Source organism: Mesoplodon mirus (genome assembly GCF_964341445.2).
Source record: "Mesoplodon mirus genome assembly, chromosome: 19".
Taxonomy (NCBI): domain Eukaryota; kingdom Metazoa; phylum Chordata; class Mammalia; order Artiodactyla; family Ziphiidae; genus Mesoplodon; species Mesoplodon mirus.
The window spans coordinates 52,004,269-52,028,175 of record NC_138995.1 but is presented as its reverse complement, the minus strand read 5'-3'; the positions used below and the strand labels follow the sequence as shown (position 1 = coordinate 52,028,175).

The 23,907-nt window shown below is 49.6% G+C and overlaps 1 protein-coding gene across 1 annotated transcript in view; it reads right to left on the bottom strand.

Moving 5' to 3' along the window:
• ACTN4 (actinin alpha 4) overlaps window positions 1–20,192 on the bottom strand; it is a 72,870-nt gene extending 52,678 nt beyond the window's left edge. Inside the window, exon 1 of the mRNA XM_082608024.1 lies at window positions 19,966–20,192. Within this exon, the coding sequence (XP_082464150.1) occupies window positions 19,966–20,127 (162 nt within the window). The 5' untranslated portion in view covers window positions 20,128–20,192. The remainder of the gene's footprint in view (window positions 1–19,965) is intronic.
• Between the last annotated feature and the right edge of the window lie 3,715 nt (window positions 20,193–23,907).

Sequence of the window (23,907 nt, the reverse complement as noted above, 5' to 3'; positions counted from 1 at the left end):
AGGCCAGAAGGGGTGATTGAAGTCTTCTCCACCCAGCTCTTTTCCTGGGTGGAAAGCCCTTTCCCTTGCAGAGAGAGTTTCCATCCACCGGAGAGGCAGTGAGCAATGCGAAGTATTACAACCATTTTTCCTCCAGCTATTTCTAGGCACACAAATAACATCTAAGGACTCAAGGCCAGCTTGAGAAAACAATTGAGCCAGGAAATACTCAAACCAGCAAGGAGGCAACGGAGCCCAAAAAAATTAAAGTTGAGGGCAATGCCTTTATGGGGAGTTTCCTGGATTTTCCCAGACAGACAGATCCAAATGCAAAGTTTGATAAGGATCTTTCTCTGTGGGGCCATTAATCCAATAAACAGGGAACTTAATTAGAGCTTAGGAAAAAAACTGCATGAATTTTTCACGGATAAATGTCTTTTTTTCCCCCAAAAGTTAACAAATTTATTGCACACCTAATAGATCCCGTTTTTCTGAAATCCATCAACTCTCTCATCAGTGATTAGTGCTGTGTTCTGGCTTTTCTGTCTACACAGACCTTAGAATTGTTCTCTTTCACAAGACCTGGACTGCCAATATCTTCCAGAAGTCAAATTTAGCTGAACAATCCTAAATGAGTATTTCTGCACAACTGCCACTTGGGTGCAAAATTTGAACTGGCAGTTAATTTTGAAGGCTGGCATTGTTCACCAGGTTATTGTGTGCGCAGAATAGCTGCCTTTGTAGGAAAGTTGTTTGGGGCCTTCTAAAACAAAAACAAATGAAAAAAACTTTCCACTATTTCTGTTCACAGAAACGTGGAGCCAGATCCTAAAAATATGTATATGGTGAGAGGAATTTTGAGGAGCCAACTCTTTCATCTATAGTAATGGGAAAAAGGAAAGAGTCCGGAGGTGGAAAACCAGCTAGGGCAAGCCCTTTCTACCACCATTCATTTCAACCACCGTTTATCAGAGCTGTCACCAAGGAGCAAAAGAAAATGGATTTTCTCCCTCCCAGTAAGAGGATTAAGCAGCAGCAATCCAGTCAAGAGGAAAGAAGAAACTAAAGGAGAGTCAGAGACAAAATCAAGACCATGCAAATGTTCAAGGTCACAGGTCACAAGTGGGTACCTTTGGGGACCAAATAGGCCCTATTTTGTATGGCCTGCAGATTTGGGGTTTTGTTTTTTAAGCTGAATTAACTGCCCCATAAAACTCTGAATTTCCAAACTTCTGGAAAATAAAGTCCCAGGCCCACAATCAGCGGAAGCTGAGTAGTGGCTGCCCCTGTCCCCACCGAGGCTACTTTACTGGTTTTTGTCACCTGCCCTACGATAACCCAAGACAGCAGTCTCTCCGCTCCAGAAGAAAACCAGGAGCACTCACACCCATTCCAGCAAGGCCCAAATGACAGGGCCACCCACCCGGAGTGACAAGCTACATGCCAGGACAGAGCCAGCCCTGTCCTCACTATTCCTGAAAGAGGACTGAGGGCAGAGCTGCCCCCGCTCAGCTTCCAGCCTCCTTTGACCCTCCCTCCTGGATCCCACCATCTCCCATGTGCCCACATACAGCCTGAAACCCCGGGTGGGGGTAGAGGGTGTTATGTGGTCCCCAATTCCCCCAAGTGGAAACACTAAATTTCCTGGGGGACCTAGAAGACATGCTTTCCAGGCACTCTATCCAAATGATGGGGCTGGGAGGCTGACATGGGACAAATGGAAAAGAAAGGCATGGTCAGGAAAACGTTAGGAACACCAGATATATCAGCTCCAGGGGGCCCTGGAGGAACGACCCCCTTTAGCTGCCAACAGTTTCCAATTGGTGCTAAGAGCGAACAGCTCTTGCCACAAAAGATCAGAAAAGCACTGAAGTTTTATACATTGGAGATTCTTGGCTGGGCTGCAACTATTACCACTCCCCCCCTTCCCTCCACTCTTGCTTCAAGATACCTAATGAGCAAGTGAGCCAGCATTCCAAGAGACGATTTCCACAGTGTCCCCAAAGAACAAAATCCCGGGGCTATGCCCATGGGGTGTCAGTCTGGTATTGTCCCCAGCCCCTCAAAAAGCAGTACTAACCTCACCAACTTCCTGAGGCCACACGGGGCTCAGTTTCCTGGTAGTTACCACAAAACCGTGGCTCTATGTGCACAAGGCAGCTCCGGAATGGAGCAGCAGCTTGAGCAATCCAAGGGCAACCATCTCCCCAGGCAATGGTTGTGGCATCTGCCACCACCCCCATCACCATCTCCACCAGCTCCTTCCCAGCTGCCTCCTATACACACTCCGTCTTAGCAAAAACAGCAGGTCTGCAGCTTCTAGACCAGGCCCCTGTTCACCCACTCCAGACCAGACTGGGCCACTGAAGCTTTTCCCACACAGAAATTCTAGAGATGCCATTGATGGGGGACACCAGCAAACTCTGGTTTCCTTGGCCAGGAGATGCATCCTTCTTGCCTAGGTCTGTCAGCCCTTTCCAGCAATGTGTTCTAAGCCAGAATGTAGTTCCAGGAAAAGCTGGATCCCAAGGCGACTCCTCAGGCCTGGGGAACTTATGAAACTGCACACCAAGAACCAAACACTCAGGATTCAGCTGGCGGTGGATTTATTAGAGGGGTAGCCTGAACACCTGAGCTCCTAGTCACATATGGCTCGTCGGGAAGATCCTTTCTGAACCCAGGGAGGCAATGTCAATGGGCCTATTTAAGTTAGACTGCAAACTCATTCAACCTATTGTCCACCTTCCCCTCCAGAATGGAACTACTATGAGGACAGGAGCTAGGCTGGTTTTCTTTCCTGCTGTATCTCTAAATCTAACCCTGTGAATGTCTGGGTAAATGTCAGCCGAGTGAGGGGAAAAAAAAAAAAAAAAAGAACACTAACAGAGCACAGGATGTGAACCACAGGAAACTTATGGCTCTCTCATTCAATCCTCAAACTTCCTTCTGAAGCTGTTAGGATGTTTTTTAAGGAGGGGAGGGTGCAGTGGGGCACTCTAAACTGTATCCTGATCCTGCATTAGCATTTCAGAAGTTTCAGCAAGAGACTGAACTGTGCAAGGCATGAAATGAGACACTGCATTTCAACCCCATCTGAGTAAATCACCCATGGGTTATTTGGAATTCTAAGGAACAGGCACCTCAAAAGACATAACCCTCCTTAGCCAGGCCTAGATCTCCTTATGATTGCCTTCTGCCTTATAAATAGTAAGTCAGCTTGCATATTTGGCATTAATGTCTTCACGCGGGGCTGGTTTGAGTTTATTTTTGTTGCTTTCATTTTAAGACTGTGTTTATGCCTCTCTGTTAGACTTCCAGCCAGAAGAAGAATGACAAGATGCAAAGTTTGTCCTTTTTTTTCAGAGATGCTCCAGACGCTTCCTGGAGGCACATGGGAAGGTTAACAACTCATAGGTGCCAACTCACTGGCACTGGGTGGTTTTCCAAAATGATTTTTGTGGAAGAGATAGGAACATTAACCTAGTCCTGTGTCTCCATTTCCACATTTCTTAGCAACGGACTCTCGTCCTGAGAAAAGCAGTAGTGAGCATTTACCTGGTGCCTAACTCCCTGCCTTGTGGGCCACAAATCCCAGACTGTAACAGCCAGTTACCCAAGAAAGCACTAAATGAGGAATGGCTCAGAAAAGGCTGTCTGAAAAAGCAACAGCATTTTGAGGAGCAAAAATAGTAACAGAGAATTTTTTTAAACTTGGAAAAACAAGGAAAGTTGAACCTAGCTAAGAATATTTCAAAGACCCCCACTTGTGATTTCTCTCCTGCCCAGATTTTCAATTGACTTCCTTCTTTTAGAGACAACACACACACACACACACACACACACACACTTTTCTAATCCCACCAACCCTCCTCCTCCCCCAAGGCCAGGCTTGGTGGTGACAGCTTCGAACAATGACATCACCCCAGGTTTGCCTCTTTGGCAGGGTCACCAATATTGTTTGCAGTGAATTTCCTGTAAAGGCTCTTAAGACAGGAAACTAGTCCTGTGCCTTGAGTCCTCCGCCTGTTCTAAGCCATCCTGTCAAGTCAAAACAAAGGCTTTTTGTGCTTTTTCCTTAAAAAAAAAATAAAAGAAAACCTCCCTGCCCTTTTAATGAGCACCTTAATTATAGCAAAAGAATTAGATATATTTATGGATGACCTCATGCCTGCAGATAATTAGTGATTTGAAAGACCTGGCACATCCCTAGACCTGGTTCCTTCTCCTTCATCCCCTCCCCGAAGCGTTCAGGTTAATTACTAAGCTTGACCTTCCAAAACAAGTAGGTCTGGCTCAGCAGAGAGGGACTTGTCCCTCCTTCTCCATGGAGAGAATGGAGAATGGAAACTGAGTCGGGAGAGGGTTGATTTTTCCAGGATAACGATGTAAGAGGGGTGACAGGTTTCTGGGGCTCTAAGTGTCGACAAGTTTTCATTAACGCCAGGGCTAATTTAACCCTGGCATCATCCAGGGGAAGAAAACTGCTCATCTCAGAGGCAAAAAGTGTTGGGATTTGCAGAGTCCCGGTTGCGACGGAGGGGAGGTGTCTCCGAGTGGACTCGTCAGGTTGTGATTCACGTCCCCCAAGGCGCGGCAGGTGCGGCTGACCCTCGGCTGTTACTTTCCACACACTTTTGTGTGCGAGAGGGGTGTCAACCGCCTGATTTGGAAAGCGCAAACCAAGTGGCCCTCCCGCAGGGTCCCGCCTGCTGCGGACAATGGGCAGCTCCAGAAAATGGGCACCCCCACCCCCCCACCAGTCAGTTGCCCTTCCCGTTGTCGTAACATTTTCCAAATTCGCTTCGGGCCTGCGCCCTGTTAGGGGAGAGGCTGGGAGGTGGACATTCTCCTCATTCTTTTGCCTTATTAGGTTGTGGATTTGATTGCTTTTGTGGGGGACAGGGGCTAAGTTGAGGAATGGCATCAGGAAGTGACCTCGGGGAGGGGGCAGGAGGCAGGCGGAAAAGAGGATGGAGCCGCAGGCGTGAGAAGCGCTGGGAAAGGAGGCAGCATGGCTCCGCAAAGCCTTCTGGAAGGTCCCATATGCTGGGCCAGCAGCTAAGCACAGGCTCCTGCACACCCCTAGGCCCCGTCTGACAGCATTTCTGGGCAGTTATTTTGGGGGTTATCAGTGGGAGGCCGTTCTTCTTTCTACATCATTACCACTTGAGAGAAGGCGGCCTGGCTCGAGGCTGTGGGTTGTTTCTAAGTTGAGTTGATAAGGACTTTTTTTTTTTTTTTTTTGCTTTGGGGGCAGGGGACAGGGAAAGAAGTGGACCTGAGGAAGAGCCCCTCGGCTGACTCCAAACTTAGTAACAAGCTGAGTTACTCACAAAAAAGCCTTGCTGGCACTGCCTATGGCTCATCCAGACACAAAACTGTTTAGGGCTTGCAGCTCAGAAACAAGAAGCCACGTCCCGGGTAATGAGGCCCAGATGGACCCAGAGGCTGGGGAGAGGGCTTCGTCATGTCACCTGCATCTCACATTCGGGTTGCCACCTGACAGTGGATGCTGCTTTGAAGTCGCTGGCTGGGTTTAGGGTTCAGAGCTCTCTGGGGGAGGACTTTAGGAAATGGGGTATACATTTTGGTTTTCCACTGAGCTGCACATTTCAGCAGACCCTTTCAACTCCTTTAAAGAGGAGACGCAAGCAGCAGACCCCACTTGGATGTAGGATGGTGAGCTGCTGAAAGAATTTGGAGAAGCTACATTTACTGAGCACTGACAATGCACCACGCACCGTGCCAAGTGCTTCATACACACTATTTCTCTTGTTTAATCTTAGAATCATCCTGTGAGGTAGGATGATGGCCCTTTTCAAAGGAGGACACGGAGGCTTAACCCCTGTCACCTGCCCACGGTCACGCAGACAGCAGGTGGAGGAGATGGGTGCGGAACCCAGTTCTGTCTCCCCCTAAAGGCTGTGATCTGACCCTCTCCCCACCCCACACCTCTCACTACCTCCTGGTCTTGTGGCCAGAAGCGCCCTCCCACAGGAGCTTCAGCGCTCTCAACACCCCCTCCCGGGTTGCAGCTGCTTGAGCCAGGAGACAGCCTGGATCCCAGTGACAACGGAGCCGTCTCCTATCGCCTGGTGGGCAGGCTGGGTGCTATCGGTTCACCCACCGGCCGAGCAGGCATCTCCTCCCAGAGCCTGGGTTCAGGCAACAAACATTCCGATCCTGAATATTCTTCAACATCTCCCCCAGAAACCTCTCCCAAAGCGTGGGTAGAGCAATGCATTCCCTAACTGCAACTAGTGAGCCACGGGTTCCCTCCTGGAAGAAAGTCCACCTCCCTCCCATCTCTGCCTTTCAAACGCGGGGAAAGAAGCACCTCCTAAGGATTAAGGCAGACCCTGACTGGAAGCCGTAACAAGCTGGAAAAGGCAACAGAAACTGGCTGTACTAATATCCTGCAGCTCTTAACGGCAGAAACACTGCTTCAGTGCCCAAGCTACACAGACTGGCTCATTCCAGGCGACACCTGCAACCCCACCAAATCCTTCCATGGCAAACCTACTGATCCCGGGCAGTCTTAAGAGATGGAGGCCAGGTTCTACTGGATGATTTCAGATTTGCATGAGCTGTGCTATCACGGCTCTCAAGCATCCTCTGAAGGGAGAAAAAGCCCAAACTGAAACCATACAAAGAAAGGGGCACGGGCCAGCTACCCCAACCTTATCTCAGAGTGGGGCCAGAGTGCAACTCAAGTATGTCAATTTTGGGAAAGCAAATCAAGGGCACTGCAGTATTTGAGTCACACATTTGGCCATGAGCATCTGAATGAGGAGGTTTCTTTTTTTTTTTTTTTTAAACAGACTTGAGTGTTTCTTGGGATGGGAACTCTTAAGTTCCACAAGCCAGTCTAAGGCATTTATTTAAAGAAAAGAACAGCACCTGGAAGCTGCACTTGGCAGGCAAGAATAAACTCTCAGGACAGAACACTTGGAGGCTACCCTCATCCAGGGAGAGCGTGTTTACTGCGGCACACCAAACCTGCCAGCCTGCCGGGACTCAACCCCATTCATTTCCATGATCCACACAGAATCGCCATTCCCGGCTTTGAGTGTCATCTGAACTGGAAGGCAGTGGCAAGCATCACATACCCAGAGGGGCCGTAAGGCACAAGAGGCTTGAAGAAACCCTTGGACGTAAGGAAGGGGTCTCTCTCTGCTCCTCTTTTTCTGAAGCCTGCACTTATTCTAAAGGGACCATCAGCAAGCTGAAAGCAAATGCCTCAAAAGGATGAGTCAGAGCAGCTGCCCACCTGGGGAAGGGTCTGGCCTGCCCCCTAGAGCCCTGAAAGCGACAGGACCTGCGAATGGATACGGATTCAGAACCTGGGGTCCTGCAATCCAGAAGTTCCAAGGCATGGCTAAGACATACTGAACATGGTGCCTCAAATGGGAAACTCCCCGTAGACAACACTCACTGAAGGAAGGGACCGGTAGGACTGCTCACGAGAGGCAGCTAAGGAACCTGTTCAAACTGCACATGCGGGACGGGATCCCCCTAACACTTGCCCCCAGAAACCTGCCCGCGGCCACACTCACCTCCTTTATGAAAGTTTCCATGACTGACCCCACCTGCCCTTATTCACCCCCTTTCCTCTCCTGGGACACAGCTAGAGTGCGGTGGGCTTGTCCGTGGGCCGCTTAGTGTCCTCCTGAGGTCTCATGTGGCTCTGCTCTCTCCCCAGCTACACCACAAGCTCCTTGAGAGCATGGGCCGGGTCTCCGGTTTCTCTCATACCCTCAAAGGCTCAGCGCGGAGCTCCGCTCTGCAGAGGGGCCCAGCGAGGGCTGTCGTCTGGCCCTGGCGGTCATGTTTCTACCTGAGCGCGGGACTCCAGGGCCCATGAAGCCCCTACTCATGTTACACAAGATGCTGGTTGGTATAAAAAGCAGAACCACTTTGGTCAGTGGCCCCTAATTCTGCTACCCAAGTGACGACTGCTGAAGCCTTTCAAGAGACCTTCCAAGTCTCTCCAGTGTGGTGCAAAGAGACAGCTTCCCCCCCACCCCACTCCCACGAGAAAGCCTTTTCTATCCGCAGGAACAGCTTGGAGCAGGTTCAGCTCAACATAAATGCATAATAAGCCACCCACCGTGGAAACTTACAGCTGTCTCCCAAACGTGGGGTAGGACTCAGTACAATCGGACACATTTTCCACTCGCCATAGACTTTCTTTCCACTCTGAATCAGTTTTATAAAGGGGAAGTTTTATTTTTATATTTAAGGGGGTAAGGATAAAAACACACACACATCTCCCTTCCTATACAGCTACTTAAAAGATTTAACGAGTTCACATGGGTATGCTGCCAGGAAAATGGAAACCTCACCATCTTCTTTCCAGCTGAAGCAGCTGGGCTGGCCAGGCCATTACAGGACACCGTCATACTCATTCGCTCCTTTACATTCTGTCAGAAGGCATGATTTTTGCTGTCGAATTGCATCGAGGGCAGGGCAGAGAGAATCCCAGCCCATGTTCACAATGGACACTTTATGATCCGTGAACTTAGCCTCTTGCTGGGTGCAGTGTGTGCAGTCAGAAGTGCCCACTGAATAGCTCCGAGCTCTGTCACCGTTCCTCCCTTCCTGAGTAAAAGCCACACAACTAGTTTGACAAGGTGTGCCTTCCAACCTAGAGCCATGGGCCAAATGAAATCTACCACGTTCCTGGACTGGCTTCCAGCGGGGGCAGAAAGCTGCAGGCCTCAGAATGAATCAGCCTGAACATCTGTCTTTCTGAACTAGAACCACCCTAGCTACAGCCCCACCTGACCAAAGGAAACGAGGCGGAAATACTGAGTAAACGGAAGAGATTTACAGAGAAAGGGGGACCTAGAAGAGCCAGTTTAAAAAATCAGGCTTCCGGGCTTCCCACTTCAAAGAGGGAGACACAACATTTTACCAAAGATGCTTTGTAAATCAAGCAGCCTCCTGATGGGACTGAAGGGAGCTGGAATTTGTTCATGGGGTAGAAGTTAAGCTAAGAGAGAGACTACAAAGCCATATGAGTACCCAGTGCCATAAAACTCCAGATTCAGAGGTTACCAACACTTTAATCAAACACAGGTGTCTTCTGCAGCAGTGATCACAAAGATAATTGAAGCTTTTGTTCGGTTTAATGTTCTACAGTCCTGGGGTTCCCACTTTAGAAGTCAGTTCTGGTTTGGCCTGTCCAGCGGGCCTGAGGGGAAAGGGTTGCAGGGCCCGAGTTCTGGAAACATGAGGTTCCTGGCCTACTGGAGTCTAAGAAGAACTGAATTTGCAGACCTGGGCCTCATCACCACTTCCAACAGCAAAGCTCTAAGAGACCTGGCTGTGCCCATGTTTTCTACGTGCCCTGCTCTGACCATTCTGACCCTTCTGCTCCTCAGCGCCTCCACACTTTCGTTCCCGCTTCTTGGAACGGCCTTCCCCCAGTGCTCTCTTGGCTCCCTCTTTCTCATCCCCTAGGGATCAGCTAAAATGTCATGTCTTCAGAGACCTTCCTCTTGATCTAAAGTACCTGCACTGCCCTCCTCCCCGCAGCGACCCCTCTCCAGGCCATTCCCAATCACTAGACTCTAGTGTACTGTAGAAATGAGAGCGCAGGCTTGAAAGGTTCAAATCCTGGCACTGCCACTTAGGCAAGCGACTTCAACTTCGATGGATCCATTTCTGCACCTGTCCTGCAAAGGTAACAACACCTACCTACCTCACCGGATTACATGAGTCAATACACATAAAGCTCTTAGAATAGTGTCTAGCACAGAGTCATATGGTAGCTGTTATTATTATTATTAAATTCATAGTGCATAATCCCATCTGAAATTACCTTGTTTTATTTACACGCTTGCTCTCTGTCTCCCCCACCAGCCTCTGAGTAGATCAAGAACGTAAATGAGGACTTCCCTGGTGGCACAGTGGTTAAGAATCTGCCTGCCAATGCAGGGGACACGGGTTCGATCCCTGGTCCAGGAGAATCCCACACGCCATGGAGCAACTAAGCCCGTGTGCCACAACTACTGAACCCGCGTGCCTGGAGCCCGTGCTCTGCAACAAGAGAAGTCACTGCAATGAGAAGCTGGCATGCAGTAACGAAGACCCAATGCAGCCAAAAATAAATTTAAAAAATAATAATAAAAAAAGAACGTAAATGAGTTGGAAGATGGTTTGCATTTGGTCATCTGATTTCCTTGGTGGCCACTGGCCAATCCCAAAGTGGGGAGCTAGGCTCCCCAAAGACCCTCAACTGCCCACACTCTGACATAACTGAACCCACAAGGCCTGAACTGCTACTCACAAGTCTCATGTTTAAACTATGCTTGGAATGTTCAATAGGAACATACACTTATTTTTAGGCAAGAAAGTTGTCTCCTAAGCTAACCCTGTGGCCCTGGAGCTGGCCGTATTTGGCAAGGCCTGCCTTGTGGCTGTTTATTAAAGAGGCCCAGAACTTTCTCAAGTCTAAGGTAGCTGTGAAGAGAACTCAATGAGCTGGGAGTCTTGTATTTTTATGGTCAAAGCTTGTTCACTTTGAATCTCTGGGGTGTTTCTGTGCAGCGGGTAGGAGCCGAGTGCCGCTCCCTGACCTTCCACAGCTTTGGGCCATGATGCATCAACCACAGTCATCCCTAAAATGGTTCACTGCTTTCAACGGATTGAATTCCCTTCCGTGGGTTGTCCCTGAGTCAGTGAGTCAGTGAGTTAATGAAAGCTACAAAAGGAAAGGGAAAATTCGTGTCCCCAAACGGTTAAGAAGGTTCCCCCACCCCAACTGGTCTAGGTATTTCCTCTCACTCCACCAGCAGACACAGTGCTGGGCGACTACAGGCCTGACATCTCTGAAAAAGACATCGTGATACAGACCTTTCTGTCTTACAGAAAGTCAAATCCTACCAGACTTGGCAGTGAAGCTCAAACGATGCCCCCACCCACACCCCGTCCTGCGAAAAAAAAACTGCCTGACGATCCTGGTGATGTTTACGGGCTGGACACCTTCCAGGGTTGGTTAGCAGACAGCCTGTAAGAAGGGGTGATTCATCAGACTGCCCTTGAACTAGCCTGGCAAGCCAGCTGCTTCCAGACATTTTGAATTTTGAAATGGAGCTTATTTCATAGGCCAGAACTGGAAGATTATACCAGCCTATAAAATTAAAAAAACAAAAAACAAAACACAAAACTGACTCTTCCAAGCATAATCTATGCCAGCAGCAGCGAAAGAAGCATTTAATATTTTCATCAGACACAGAGTTTAATGTAAAGATGCTCATTTCCTTAAAGGGGGGGGGGAGGCTAGGGAGAAAAAGGCTTATTTATTGTCAGAGTTGGAGTAGGAAGGATGTGGATTTTTAAAAAAATGTTATCACGGAATGAACTGTGCTTGGGATTTGCTGGAAACTTCAGAGTGCTTTTTAATTTGTCAGTGTTTGCGAAAACAGGCAAAAGATGCAGACACATTTTGCCCTGCTATTAAGAAGTCACATAGCTGAAATTCCAACTCTAAATGCCTAGAGAAAAAGCACACATCCCAGCCACAAAGCCAACAGCGGCTTTCATGGTGTACTCTTGTTCCTCCCTCTCTCTCTCTCTCTCTCTCTCTCTCTCTCTCTCTCTCTCTCGCGCAAATACACACCCCTCATCGATAAAACAATAAAAAGGGCTGGCCTGACTCCTGCGCCAGGGAACAGAGGCCCCTCGTCCCCCTCCCCAGCGTGGCCACCACTCCTGTGGATATCTTCTGTGAGACTGGCTGGCAGCAGCCTATTTCTGCCCAGTAGCCCAACATTCCACCACTGGGGCTGCCTCTAGTACGGAGCCGCATCCCCAAAGCAGTAAGCAACTCAGTTTCCACGGCGATATCAACTAAATACCTTTTACCCACATCCTGATTTAGACTGATCGTAGAGCACTTATGTGTTGATGTTTGCACACGCGCATACCGAGGCCGGTGACACTGGTGACACTGACTGAAGCCGGCTTCCAGCACTGCCCCTTGGGGCTTGGGAAAGGGAAGGCTGTCTTTTCAATAACACAAGCTGAAGACCCACAAACCCTCCTGGCGTGACACCCCCTCAAGCAACCTCCCAGCGTGGTGGCTGGTTGTTCAGTACCTTTCAAGCTTCCTCCTGTGATGTTTCTCCTAACCTCAAACTGGCCTTCTCTGCCATTGAAATGAAGTGTATATTAAAAAAAGAAAGAAAGGAAAAAGAAGAAATGCATTTATTTGGCTTCCTGCAGTGCCCCCATCCTGGATGGCTGCTAATTAAGACATTCTTGGAGCTGGAATCCTTACTGGTCCTTACTGGTCAGGAGGTAAGATATGGAAACCCTTCATCCTGGGCTCTTTGGAGATTAAAAAACCAAATGTGTTCCCTTCACATGTGGAGAACGAGGAGGAAGGCGTACTGCCTGCCTTCCGCACTGCCTCCCATCCACCTAGACTGTGGCTTCCACCCACTCTCAACAGCCATCAGGGAGGGGGAAAAAGATGAAAAGAAAAACCCACTAGAAAGCCAGTAACAAGACATCACTCAGCCCCACATCTTTGGGGGGGAAAACTTTAAAAAGCATAAAACAAACCACAGTGTCTTCTTCATTCCTGCCCAAAGCTGAAGACACAAATGCTGTTGTATTGATGGTGTTCTAGCACCCCATTCAATCACTTCAGCACCGTCAGTGATATTTCCCGAGATGACTTCACTGTGCTCTGTGGAGTTGTAACTGCCACTTCCAACTACTTCTGCCCCATGTCCATAGTTCCATAGGAGACAAAGAATCTGTTCTGCTCTGATATCTGGAAGCAAAACGTTTAAATCAGCCCTTCTTAACTTGGCAGGAGGGTACTGCTTTCCTTTCTGAATCTAGGATGCAAACCCAGACAGGGTAGCAGGGTGGTTTATTCATGGGAGCAGCCAGACTTTAAGTGTATATGTGTTAGAAAGCTGGAGACTTAAAAAAAAAAAAAGCGATGTGAGGAGCAAGGGATAAACCCACAATTCTTGTATTTAGAACGTGGCCCTAGTTACTTAAAAAAAAACCCAGAACCCAAGAAACCTTAACATTTGAATGCAGAGATAAACCAGTGCCATCCAATCCTGTTCAAGGGGAGTACAGTGGGCTGCTGGGCAAGCAGGACGGGCTGCGTGTTCCTGGGTAAGTCACTCTGCCCCGCCACTCGCGGAATGTTTCAGGGTCAAGCGAGATAAAGTTTTTTCCAAGTGCGGCACGCACACATGGGAGATTTTAAGGGTTATCCACACTCTCCATTAAACCCTGAACAACAGTGAGAAGGTTATTCCCCTTGATTCTCTTGAAAACCTTCTGATCAAAGAGAAAGTCTCTGCTTGGTACGCTGGGTCTCTAACACCTCACCAACACTTGCCAATCTCCTTTCAACAAAGGGAGCATGCCTCAGGCCCAGAGCCTGCAGCAGGAATAGTACCTAGCTAGAACTTAACAGCACTGTTTTGTTTTCAGCCTGTTTACTTTTGCAGTTTCCTTCTATTTATGGCCAGGGAAGCTAGGTTTTCCATTTGCAATACTCATATAAATTTCCCCTTTATAACTTAAGTTAAAAAAGGCAGGGACTTCCCTGGTAGCACAGTGCTTAAGAATCCGCCTGCCAATGCAGGGGACACGGGTTCGAGCCCTGGTCCGGGAAGATCCCACATGCCGCGGAGCAACTAAGTCTGTGCACCAGAACTACTGAGGCTGCGCTCTAGAGCCCGCGAGCCACAACTACTGAGCCCACGAGCCACAACTACTGAGCCCACGTGCCGCAACTACTGAGACTGCGTGCTGCAACTACTGAAGCCCGTGTGCCTAGAGCCCGTGCTCCGCACGGCAATGAGAAGCCCACGCTCACTGAAACTAGAGAAAGCCCGCGCACAGCAACGAAGATCCAACACAGCCAATAAATAATAAATAATTTATTTTTTAAAAAGGGCAAATTGACCTGCAAGAATATTATTAAGTATATAAAAGCAAAAGTGGCTAAGGAAAAATCACAAATGACTGAAGTTTAGGAAGTACGGAGACAAGCATGGGGTGGGGGTGAGGAGGGCTGCTCTGGCTGGAGAACCACTGTCCCTTCTGGAAACACAGGATGGTCCCTCGCTCTTGGGGAGATGGGGCTCATCCCACTCCAGGAAGGCAGGAGCCAGTACAGAAACAGGTGGCAAATAGCAAATCCCAAGTAAGCTCTATTCACTCACTTTTAGATACCACTTCAGTAAATTACATCTAAGAAAAAAGGCCACCGGCCTCTTCCGGAGTAACTCCTGCTCAGAGTAAAGACAAGGCAACCAAGTTACACCAACCAGCCTTTAAAGACTTTCCATGGACATTCCAAGTTAATGCATCTGTTGTTTACGACGGAAAGGGGAGGGGGAGGGACATGAAAGAACAACACAACCAAAAAAGGCACAACACCAAGACAAATGTCTCTGGGATTTTTATAATCCCAGGGAGACCGCTTCTTGGACAAAACTTCCCAAGCACTGATAAAGGTCACTCTTGCCAGTTAAATGTATGCAGTTTTCACTTTCTGGAGGAGGCGGGATCCTCCTCCCAGCCGCCAGTTAATTTTTCCTCCCAATAAGATCACTCTTTAAACAGAGGCTGGAATTTTAAATGATTCTGTTTCTCTTAACTCACTGAACCCTACACTCCCTGATACCTGGGTTACTGACTAAAATGTAACTCATAAATCTTCCTGAAGAAAAGCAAGTGTTACTTGTGCCACCTTCAGACACTTTATAACAACTTCTGGTGTCTAGACAGGCAACACTGTAAAACTAAGTTTCCTTATAACTGCGCTCGATGCTTTGATGTTTCAAAGTTTAACCTCATCCTAAAGGAGACTGATTTTGAGCTCTCAAACTACCCAGGACATAAAGGCTTCTTTCAAACCTCCCTGGACGACAGGATTTGTAGCTGCTCAAGTAGAAGCTTCCACCCCCCTTTTAGTAGGTCAGTGTTTCAATTACCACTGCCATTGAATTACCAACTTGCTATCACTTGCCTCCTATTTCCATGAAAAAAGAAAAGGGGGGGGGGAAGGGAGACTTAAACAAGGTAATGTGAGTGCGTTTGCCATTCTGCAAAATAAATAGGTAAATAAAGGCAACGGAAGGGAACTGACCATGACTGATGAAAACACAGACATCACTAAGTGAAGGAAATAAGGATAAAGCTGGGGAAACCATTGATCTAGAATATACCAAATGCCAGACAAGAGATAAACATGTTGATAATTCAGCCATTCAGAAAACCTGAATGAGCAAGTGATACCAGAGCAAACAGCTGTTCCTTATTTTTGTCCTTTCCCTCTCCCCTCCTCCAAAAATAAGAGCAAAGGAATTTTTTTTTTTTTTTTTTTTTTTTAAAGAACAACTCTAAGATCTGGTCAAAGGCTTGTACAATTCCCAGCACACTATAAATCAATATGGCAAAAGCCAAAGGCGTTCATCTCAACAGTCTCAGAAATTCCTTGAGCCTTCCCCAAATCAATTCCTTTCTGGCTCCATTCTCTTCGCTGTCATCTGCTAGACCAGCACTGCCAAATAACTTGTACTACTCACTCAGTTAACGCTGTAGAAGGGTGCTGTCTGGCCAAAGTCAGCCGTGACTGGAATACATGTTTAAGTGGCAGAACTCCCCACCCCAGAGGCTTCAGATTGGAATCCAGACTTGTCCCTGCTCCCCTGACATCTGATTGAGAGGACGTTTTGAGAGTGCAAGCCTACATTTTAACTGACCTCCCGGATTGCATCTCAGGAGTTTAATAGAACCAGCAGCACCTGGATATTAACACCCTCATTTCCAGGGTTGTTTTCCTCCAACACCATTTCCAGGGTCGTTTTCCTCCAACACTTTCACCAAACTTTTCCCACAAGGCGTCCCACTCTAGGCCAGGCAAGCGGCTGCCATTAAATGAAACCATTTAGCACCAGTTCCAACTGGACAGTGAGTCAGCTCCCGGCTGCCAAAGCAGCCTCCTTGTTGGTCTCAGGGAGGGTGTTTCAAAAGGCAGAGGGCAATCCTGGGCCCACGCCCTGGAGCGCACAGAATTAGATGAAGCAACAGGCGCCACTCCATGGCACCAACCGGATTTCAACTCTCAGCTGAATGAGTGTGAGTGAGTACAAGGGGCGCTGTACTCCCAGGCCATCCTCCCACATCTCATCTCTTCCACAGTCACCAGAAAAGCCCTGTTCTTAAAACACATGGGGGGGCGGGAGGGGATAGAGGCCGGCAGCTGATAGCTTCCCCTACCCCTCTCCCAAGAAGGCAAACAGGATACCTGTCGTCCTCACATATTTACAGTCTTTAATTCTAGATGACAATTGAGCTTAGGTTTTTTTTTGGTTTTGGTTTTGTTTTCGGCATGTAACTTATTCAGTTTCTAAAACTGCTAAGGACCTGCTAGTCTTAGCCAGATCCTAAGAGGCAAGCAATTAGAGTAATGGAACAAAATAACAGACGGCTACTTTGAGGTCTCTATCATCAGCCTAAGGAAAAAAACAAACAAACAAACCCTACTTGGAGAAAAACAAGACACCATCAGAACTTTCAAATAATTAACTCAAATCTAATAGAGCCTGAGCCAAAGGTCAGGGTCTAAACACTGAGGCCCTGTAAGCAGTGATGTTTCAATGAACAGGCAACCTTAGCAAAGGAGGCAATTCCTCTTGCTGTGATGAGAAGTTCTAGATCAGCTATCAAGTGACCTCACCTGTCCAGCAGAACGGGGTGGGGGGGGGTGGGCAAGGCTACTCAGGCCCCTTTCAGAAACTGGGAGAGAGAACTCTGGCCCAGAGCTATAATTGCTCAAGAATTTGCTCAAAGGCCAGACCAGTCCTTCCCCCACACCCCTGGAGAAAACATGCAGAGCCTTCCCAGATCAGAACTGTTGCATAAGCTACTTATCAGGTAATGCCTTGGTTACAAGGGTCCTTAGAAGGGCTTCAGGTAGAAGTGAGAACCACCAGGAATCACACGCACCCTCTGACTTGGGCCAAACCTTGCTTAATTCCTAGAAGAATTCAATTCCACACACTTTAAGGGCCTACAGCTATCCTGGATAATGATTTTTAGGGTATGAGAGTACGCACAGGACACTCACAGGACTGCCACTCTCCCTGTGACCAGTGGCTCAGCCTTGGAGGGGCAAGGGCAATCTGTCATTCACTAAGGTGACGCTGCAGCGCAGAAAAACCCAGCCAGCCTGTCTGGGGGGAATGGGGGTAGGGGGTTCCTCTTAGAAGGAAGACAACAGCACAAACTTGTGTATATATTCCTTTCCATTACTCCTCCTCCCATTTCAGAAAGGATCCCCACCCCATAATAGGCAGGTGCACAGCAGTGAAGCGACATTTCCCCCCAAAGTACAGCTATGTGTAAATATTTGTCGCAGTTGTATAAAGCAGGACACACTAGAATCTGCCCCTTATTGAGAATCTAAAACAGCTAGTATTAGAGGGGTTGTGAGCCACCCTTTCCCTGAACCTTGCCTGGTCCTTGTGGAAGGGAGGAGGGAGGATGATACAACAGCAGCAAGGCCTAGGGGTTCCGGTGAGTCCCCTAGGGGGTCCCGCCCAGGCCTGAATGGTGCCTCAGCCTCACCCAGCTTGCAAGGTAGACTATAACCAAGAAGGAGCACACACCCTAGCTCCCAGAAGGGAGTGGAAGTGAGCTAGCAAAGGGAGTCACTCTGGGAGTCGTAGAAGTCAGGAAGGGAGGGAAAGGGAAGGTCCCCACTCCCACCACCTGAGTAAAAATGTTCCGAAGTTCATTCTCCCCAAGCACCTGGAGCTGGAGAAGACAGATCCCAGACATGCTCAAAAACAACCTTGTGGCCCCCTGTTCCCCTCCCAACTTTCCAAGTCTCTTGGCAACTCTTAACCTTTTCCAGCCCGGCACTGCCTCCGGCAATAAATTACTGTTGAGACTGCAGGCTAGGTCTCTCCCCTCAAAAAGAATTTTATGTCAGATTATCTCAACCTGCCCACCCGGAGGAAGGTGGGGCAACAGATAAGGACACCACCATCAAGCCACCACCCGCCCCCCCCAACTACTGATGAGGAAATTCAAGCAGAGGTTGGTAATTTACCCAAGGTCATGCCAGGCTCCACCCCAGGCTGCCTGGAACAGCTGCTCCCTTCACCCTTTCCCCTCCACACTGGGCTGCCTGCACAGAGCCCCCAAAGCACCAACTCACACCCTCAAGAGGCTTCCAGCCACACTCGCCACTCAAGCCCCTTGCCTGAGTTGGCCCCCATGATCCTGAGGAAGCTCCACCAAAGCTACCATCCCGAAGTCCCAACATCACACACATCCGTCCTTGTAGAATCACAGAAGGGCCCCCTTCGACCCCTCCTCATTTCACAGATGACAGGACTGCCCTGAGATCAAGGGTCTTTCTCAAGGCCACAGAGCTGACAACAAACCTAGGAAGAAAATTCAGATCTCCGGAATGTGTTAAATGTCTCTAAGTGCAAGCACCTCCCACCCTCTTCACACGCAACACTTTTAAACAGCCCCCTCCCAACACACACACCCACCCAACACCCTCCTTTCTTTAGCTTTTGCTGCACACACTCAAACCCTCTCTTCTATCAGCTTGGTGCTCTCCCCTCTCAACCATCCTGGATTACACACACACACACACACACACCCCACCTTCTCAACATGCCACCTGAAAACAGACCCTGCTTTAGAAAGAGCTCTTCACCACCACCCCCAAAAGACACAATTCTTCTGGACACTCTCACCTCTTCCTCCCCAAACAATTTATTCTCCCTTCACAATACACACACTCTCTCCAGTCCCGGGACTGCATGTCCAGAAGCCCCCACCCCCAAATTCCTTTCTCAGTCTATCCATCACACACTCCCTTTCTAATGAGACTTTCATTACTACTCTAACCTCCCTCCCACCATCCGCCATTCCGCTCATTCTCTCCCGCCATCCTCACCTTGTCCAGGCTACCTTAGCCTCCGGCGCCGCCAGCCCTTTGCTGAGCTTTGTCTACGTTCCATCAGTTCTTCAGATCCCCTCCTCAAAGCACTCCAGATACTCTCTGTACCCCCCCTTCGGCCTCTCCTCATCAATGAGGTCTCGACCTCATCATATTCCTCTTCTTCCTATCTCCCAATCTTCTCCTCTTCCCTGTAGAACAGCGCACCCCAAATAAATCTCACCTCCTTCAAATCCTCTTATTCACAGCTCCCTAACTTCTCCCTTCAGACCCGGAGTCCCGGAACTCCTTAGCAGCCCTCCCCGTCCTCACCGCCCCCCCCCAAGCTCCGGGTCCTTTCACACCCACTTCTTTCCTCAGACCCTCTCCTCCTTCCACCTCCCCAGTCTCCCCAGTCCTCCCACTACTCTTCAGACTTCATAATCCCTTCCTTGGTACCCCTACTCCATCTTCAGACTTCCAGAATCTTCATCCCTTTAGAAGTCCCCCAACCCGGGGCTCCCACAATTCCAACCCTCTTCAGAGGATTCCGCAATCCAAATAACCCCCTCCATACTCGAGCTCTTCAGACTCCCCCGATGCCTAATTCGATCCTGACCCACAAATTCCAGACTCCTCCGTTTCTCTCTGAACACCCCCCAGTCCATCCTGACCCACCAGTCCCGCCTCAGACCCCATTCCATTTTAGAGGCTCCAATCATCTCGCCGGTTTCCCCCAATTCCCCGCCCAGACCCTCCAATTCCTTCATCGGGCTCCCCGATTCCTTGTTTTAGATTTCCATATTCCCTACTCAGCCGCCAATTATTTTTTCAGACTCCCAATTCCTTGCTCAAGTTCTGCAACTCCTCTTCAGGACTCTAAACCCCTTCCCAGACCCGCCGGTTCATTCCCAGGACGCCCAGTTCTCATCACAGACCCTCCAATTCCGTCTCAGGACCTCCCAGCCCCTTTCCGGCCCCCAGCCTCCCTCGGAAGCCCCCCCTCCAGCCCATTCGGCCCGCGGGCCGCGCACCTTGCGCTGCTGCTTCTCCCAGGCCGGGTCCAGCAGCAGGTCCCGGTCCCAGTCGTCCTCCTGGGCCATGTAGTCGCCCATGCTACCCCCGCCGCCGGCGCCATTGCTCCCGCTGCTGGGGCCGTATTGGTACGGCTGGTTCGCCGCGTGGTAGTCCACCATTCCGCTGCCTCTCCCGAGCCCGTCTGCTCCCGCCTCTGCTCCCGCCCCTCTGCCCGAGCCGCCGCCGCCGCCGCTACCGCCGCCGCTTCAGCTGCTTCAGCCCGCCCTCCGCTGACGCCTGCGCACTGCTCGCTGCGCCTGCGCACCGCGCCGCCGCCGCCGCCCTCTCTCGCGCGCGCGCCTCCTGTGCCAAAAAGCACTGAAACCCCGCCTCGGAGAGCTCGGAGCCTGCGCAGAGTGCACCTCCCCTCGGCCCTTCAGCTCATGGACGAGCCGCGCCCCCTCTCCCGCGTGAGCGCGCGCGGCCTCCGCGTGTGGGCGGGGCCAGAGCATGGATGATTCGTAAGGCGCGTCTCGACATCAGGCTTGAACCTGCTGAGGCGTGGCGTGTATTCCCATTCAGTAACAGAAATTTAACAAATATTTATTAAGCGCCTACTGTGTGCGTTGCCAGTAAACAAGATAGACAAAACTCCCTGGCCTCATGGAACTACCTTCTAGTGAAGGGAGACAACAAACAAAATTTTAAGTACATATATATTACAAGGGGTAAGTGTTATGGAGAAAAATCAAGCAGAGCTGGCACGTAAACGAAGTACTCAGGGTAGCCTTTGCGGAGAAGGAGAACATTTGAACAAACATCTGAGGGATTCACGAAATGAACATGGGAGTTAGGTAGACTGGAATAGATACTGGCTGACGGGGAAGGTAGAGGATTTTTTGGACTTGTCTATCTTCATTCACTCAACAAACATTTATTGGGCACCTACTGGTGTGCCAGGCCCTGTTCTTGGGTGCTGGTGATATGGTGCTGAGCATGATAAATGTGATTAGTTCTCAAGTGGCTAATATTGGGGGGGGTGGCGCAACAATAAATAAATACAGATAAATGACATTGCTACATTGAGGCATGTCAAGTGTAAATATCCAAAGCTGAGCTCCTCATCTTCCTCTCAGACCTGGTCACCCCACAGTCATCCCCATCCCAGTCAATGGCGCCTCCATCCTTCCAGCTGTGCAGGCAACAAAGCTTGCAGTCCTCCTTGGCTTCTCTTTGTCTTCACACCCCACATCCAGTTCCTCAGGAAATTCTGTCAGTTCCATCTTCAGAGCATGTACGGAATCCACCCACTTCCCCTTTCCCCCACGGCCACGCCCTGGTCCTGTCCAGCCTCGCCTTGTCTTCGCTTGGACCACTCCAGTAGCGTCCTCACCATCTCTCTGCTCCTCCACTCACCTCCCAACTCTCCTTCTCACAAGGAGTCAGAAGGAGCCTGTGAACACTTGAGTCAGATCAAGTTCCTCCCTCCCTGCTCAGAACCTTCCTTTGGTGCCACGTGTCAAAGTCAAGGAAAGGAGGAAAGGTTGCTGGAGTCTTCCTTGCCCTGGTGCAGCCCAGCCCAGCTTTTGAAATAACCGAGACTCCTGGGGCCTCAGCCAAACCCACAAGGTCTTCCACGTCCTGGTCATCCTGGTCCCCATTCTTATCCCAGCTCACCTCCCACTCTCCCCCTCCTCTCTGAGCTCCCGCCACACTGCTGGCCTCCTAGCTGTTCCTCCAACACACCAGGTACTACGCTCCAGCCTCAGGGCCTTTGTATACGGTGATACCTTGTTACCACTGTTTGGAACACTTTCCCCAGATACTGGATCCCCAGGGCTCACAGCCTCCTCTCCTGCAGATCAGCGGAAATATCACCTCGTGAGACCTCCCCTGACCACCTTTTCATAAATAGCATCCCACACCTTCCCAGCTTTATTCTTTCCAGAATACTGATCACCATTTAATATACTACATGACTGGTTTATTTATCATGTTTATTTGACTCTTTCCCAACAATGTCAGCCCATGAATGGTGAGGATCTTTTGTTTTGGTCACTGCTGTATCTCTAGCCCCTGAAGCAGTGTCTGGCACAAGACAGAAGCTTAATAAATCCCAGATGAATGAATAGGCTTAAAACCATACTGAAGAATCTGAGGAGTTTTGTTTTTGGGGTTTTTTTTTTTACTATTTTTTGCCTGAAAAGAAGTTTTGATTTTATTCTAAGTGCAGTGGGGACATATAATGAATTTTATTCTAAGTGCAATGGTAAGTTAGGAGAGGACTGCAAGCAGGGGTGGGGTCTGATTCAACTGTCCATAGGGTCTGTCTGGCCACACAAGGGGAACAAACTGTAGAAGGTGGAGTGAGTTCAGGGAGCCCAGTGGGGAGGCTGCTGCGATGGTACTGACACAGACAGACAAGAGGGTGAAGGAGGAGAGTGCTGAGGAGGAGAGGCAGTGGGAGGATGTGGGCAAGTGGAGCCTCCAAGACTTAGTGTCATGAATTTGATGGGGGTGGGAGGCAGGGGTGGGAAAGAGCAAAGAATCAAGACTCAAGATGGCTCTAGGTTTTGGACCTAGAGCAACCTTGAGGGGAATGGGTGGGTGTTAGGGAAGGTAAGAAGGTAAGGGTTTGACTGAAGCAGAGCCTGACCGGCAATACAAAAGGACTGTGTTGCAGTCATCTGCTGGGGATGGGGATTAGAAGACACAGCTTCTCCAAGTTATGGGAGCTACCAGGATCTCTCCTCTCCTCTCTCAAAGGCACTCGAAGAGATCCAAGGGCAAGCAAAGGAAGGGGATGATGCCTAGGTGGCAGCCCACTTTCCCAGGTAATGCCATGACCTGGCCAAAGACGCGGGTGTTGGCTGTTTCCAAAGTTGGTTTGGGCTGGGTCTGGGTTGGGGCAAAGCACCCTCTTCCTGCCTAACCTGCAAAACGAGCCCAGGACTCTTGTGCTGGGCTCGCTGGGCAGGGAAAGGCCACTCAATGGGCCATCTGCCCCTCCCTGCGTGCTCCCGGTTGACACTGAGAAACCTCCCAGACCAAGGGCTCAGAGATGAAGTGGATGTCGATGTCCCCAGCCAATGAGGTTTAAATTAAAGGCTCCTTTTAATTGCCAGCTTTGAGGCCACTTCCCAGCAGCCATCCATGGACAGTGCAGTAATAATAGCTACTGTTTATGGACGGTCAAGGTGCAGCAGGCAAGAGGGAGAGATCCCCGAGTGAAAGGGTATGGCCAGTGGGCCCTGGCATTAGGTTCACCATTTCCACATCACCATTTCTTGGAGTTCTCAAGACTTCAGTCAGAACTTATTAAATGCTGTATCCCATTACTGGGAAATCCCTGGCAGTCTAATGGTTAGGATTCGGCACTTTCATGGCTGTGGTCCAGGTTCAATCCCTAGTCAGGGAACTAAGATCCCACAAGCCTCACGGTCAAAAAAATAAATTAAATAAATAAATGTTGAATTAAAACAAATAAATGCTGTATTCCATTATTAATGCTACTTCGATGAAACAAAGGAGAGAGGGCTGCATCCTCTCAGGGTAGGAACATGAACAGGTCCTGGGATGTCTAGAGGTGACTGTGGAAGCAGCTGAAACAGCAGCCCTAAGCCGGAGCCACCATGACAGGTGACAAGTTGAGTGCATTAACTCACAGCAATGACTGAAGTGGGTACTCTCCCCAGCTGTAAAACTGAGGCACGGAGGGGTTGACTAACACACCCAAAGGTCACTAGGCTGGTGTTTGAACTCAGTCGTTCTGCAGAGCCAGGCCTCTTAGCTGCTCAAAGGATGATCCTCCTGGAGCAAAAGCAGGTTGGCAAAGCAGGACAAGTTGTGGCTTCCAAAACAGAGAAAGGTCATTTCCTCCTCCCCTGGAGGGTGGCCATGGCCCATTGTACCCTACACAAGAGCAAGTGCTACGTGGGTGAGTGGGAGTGTGCCCACCC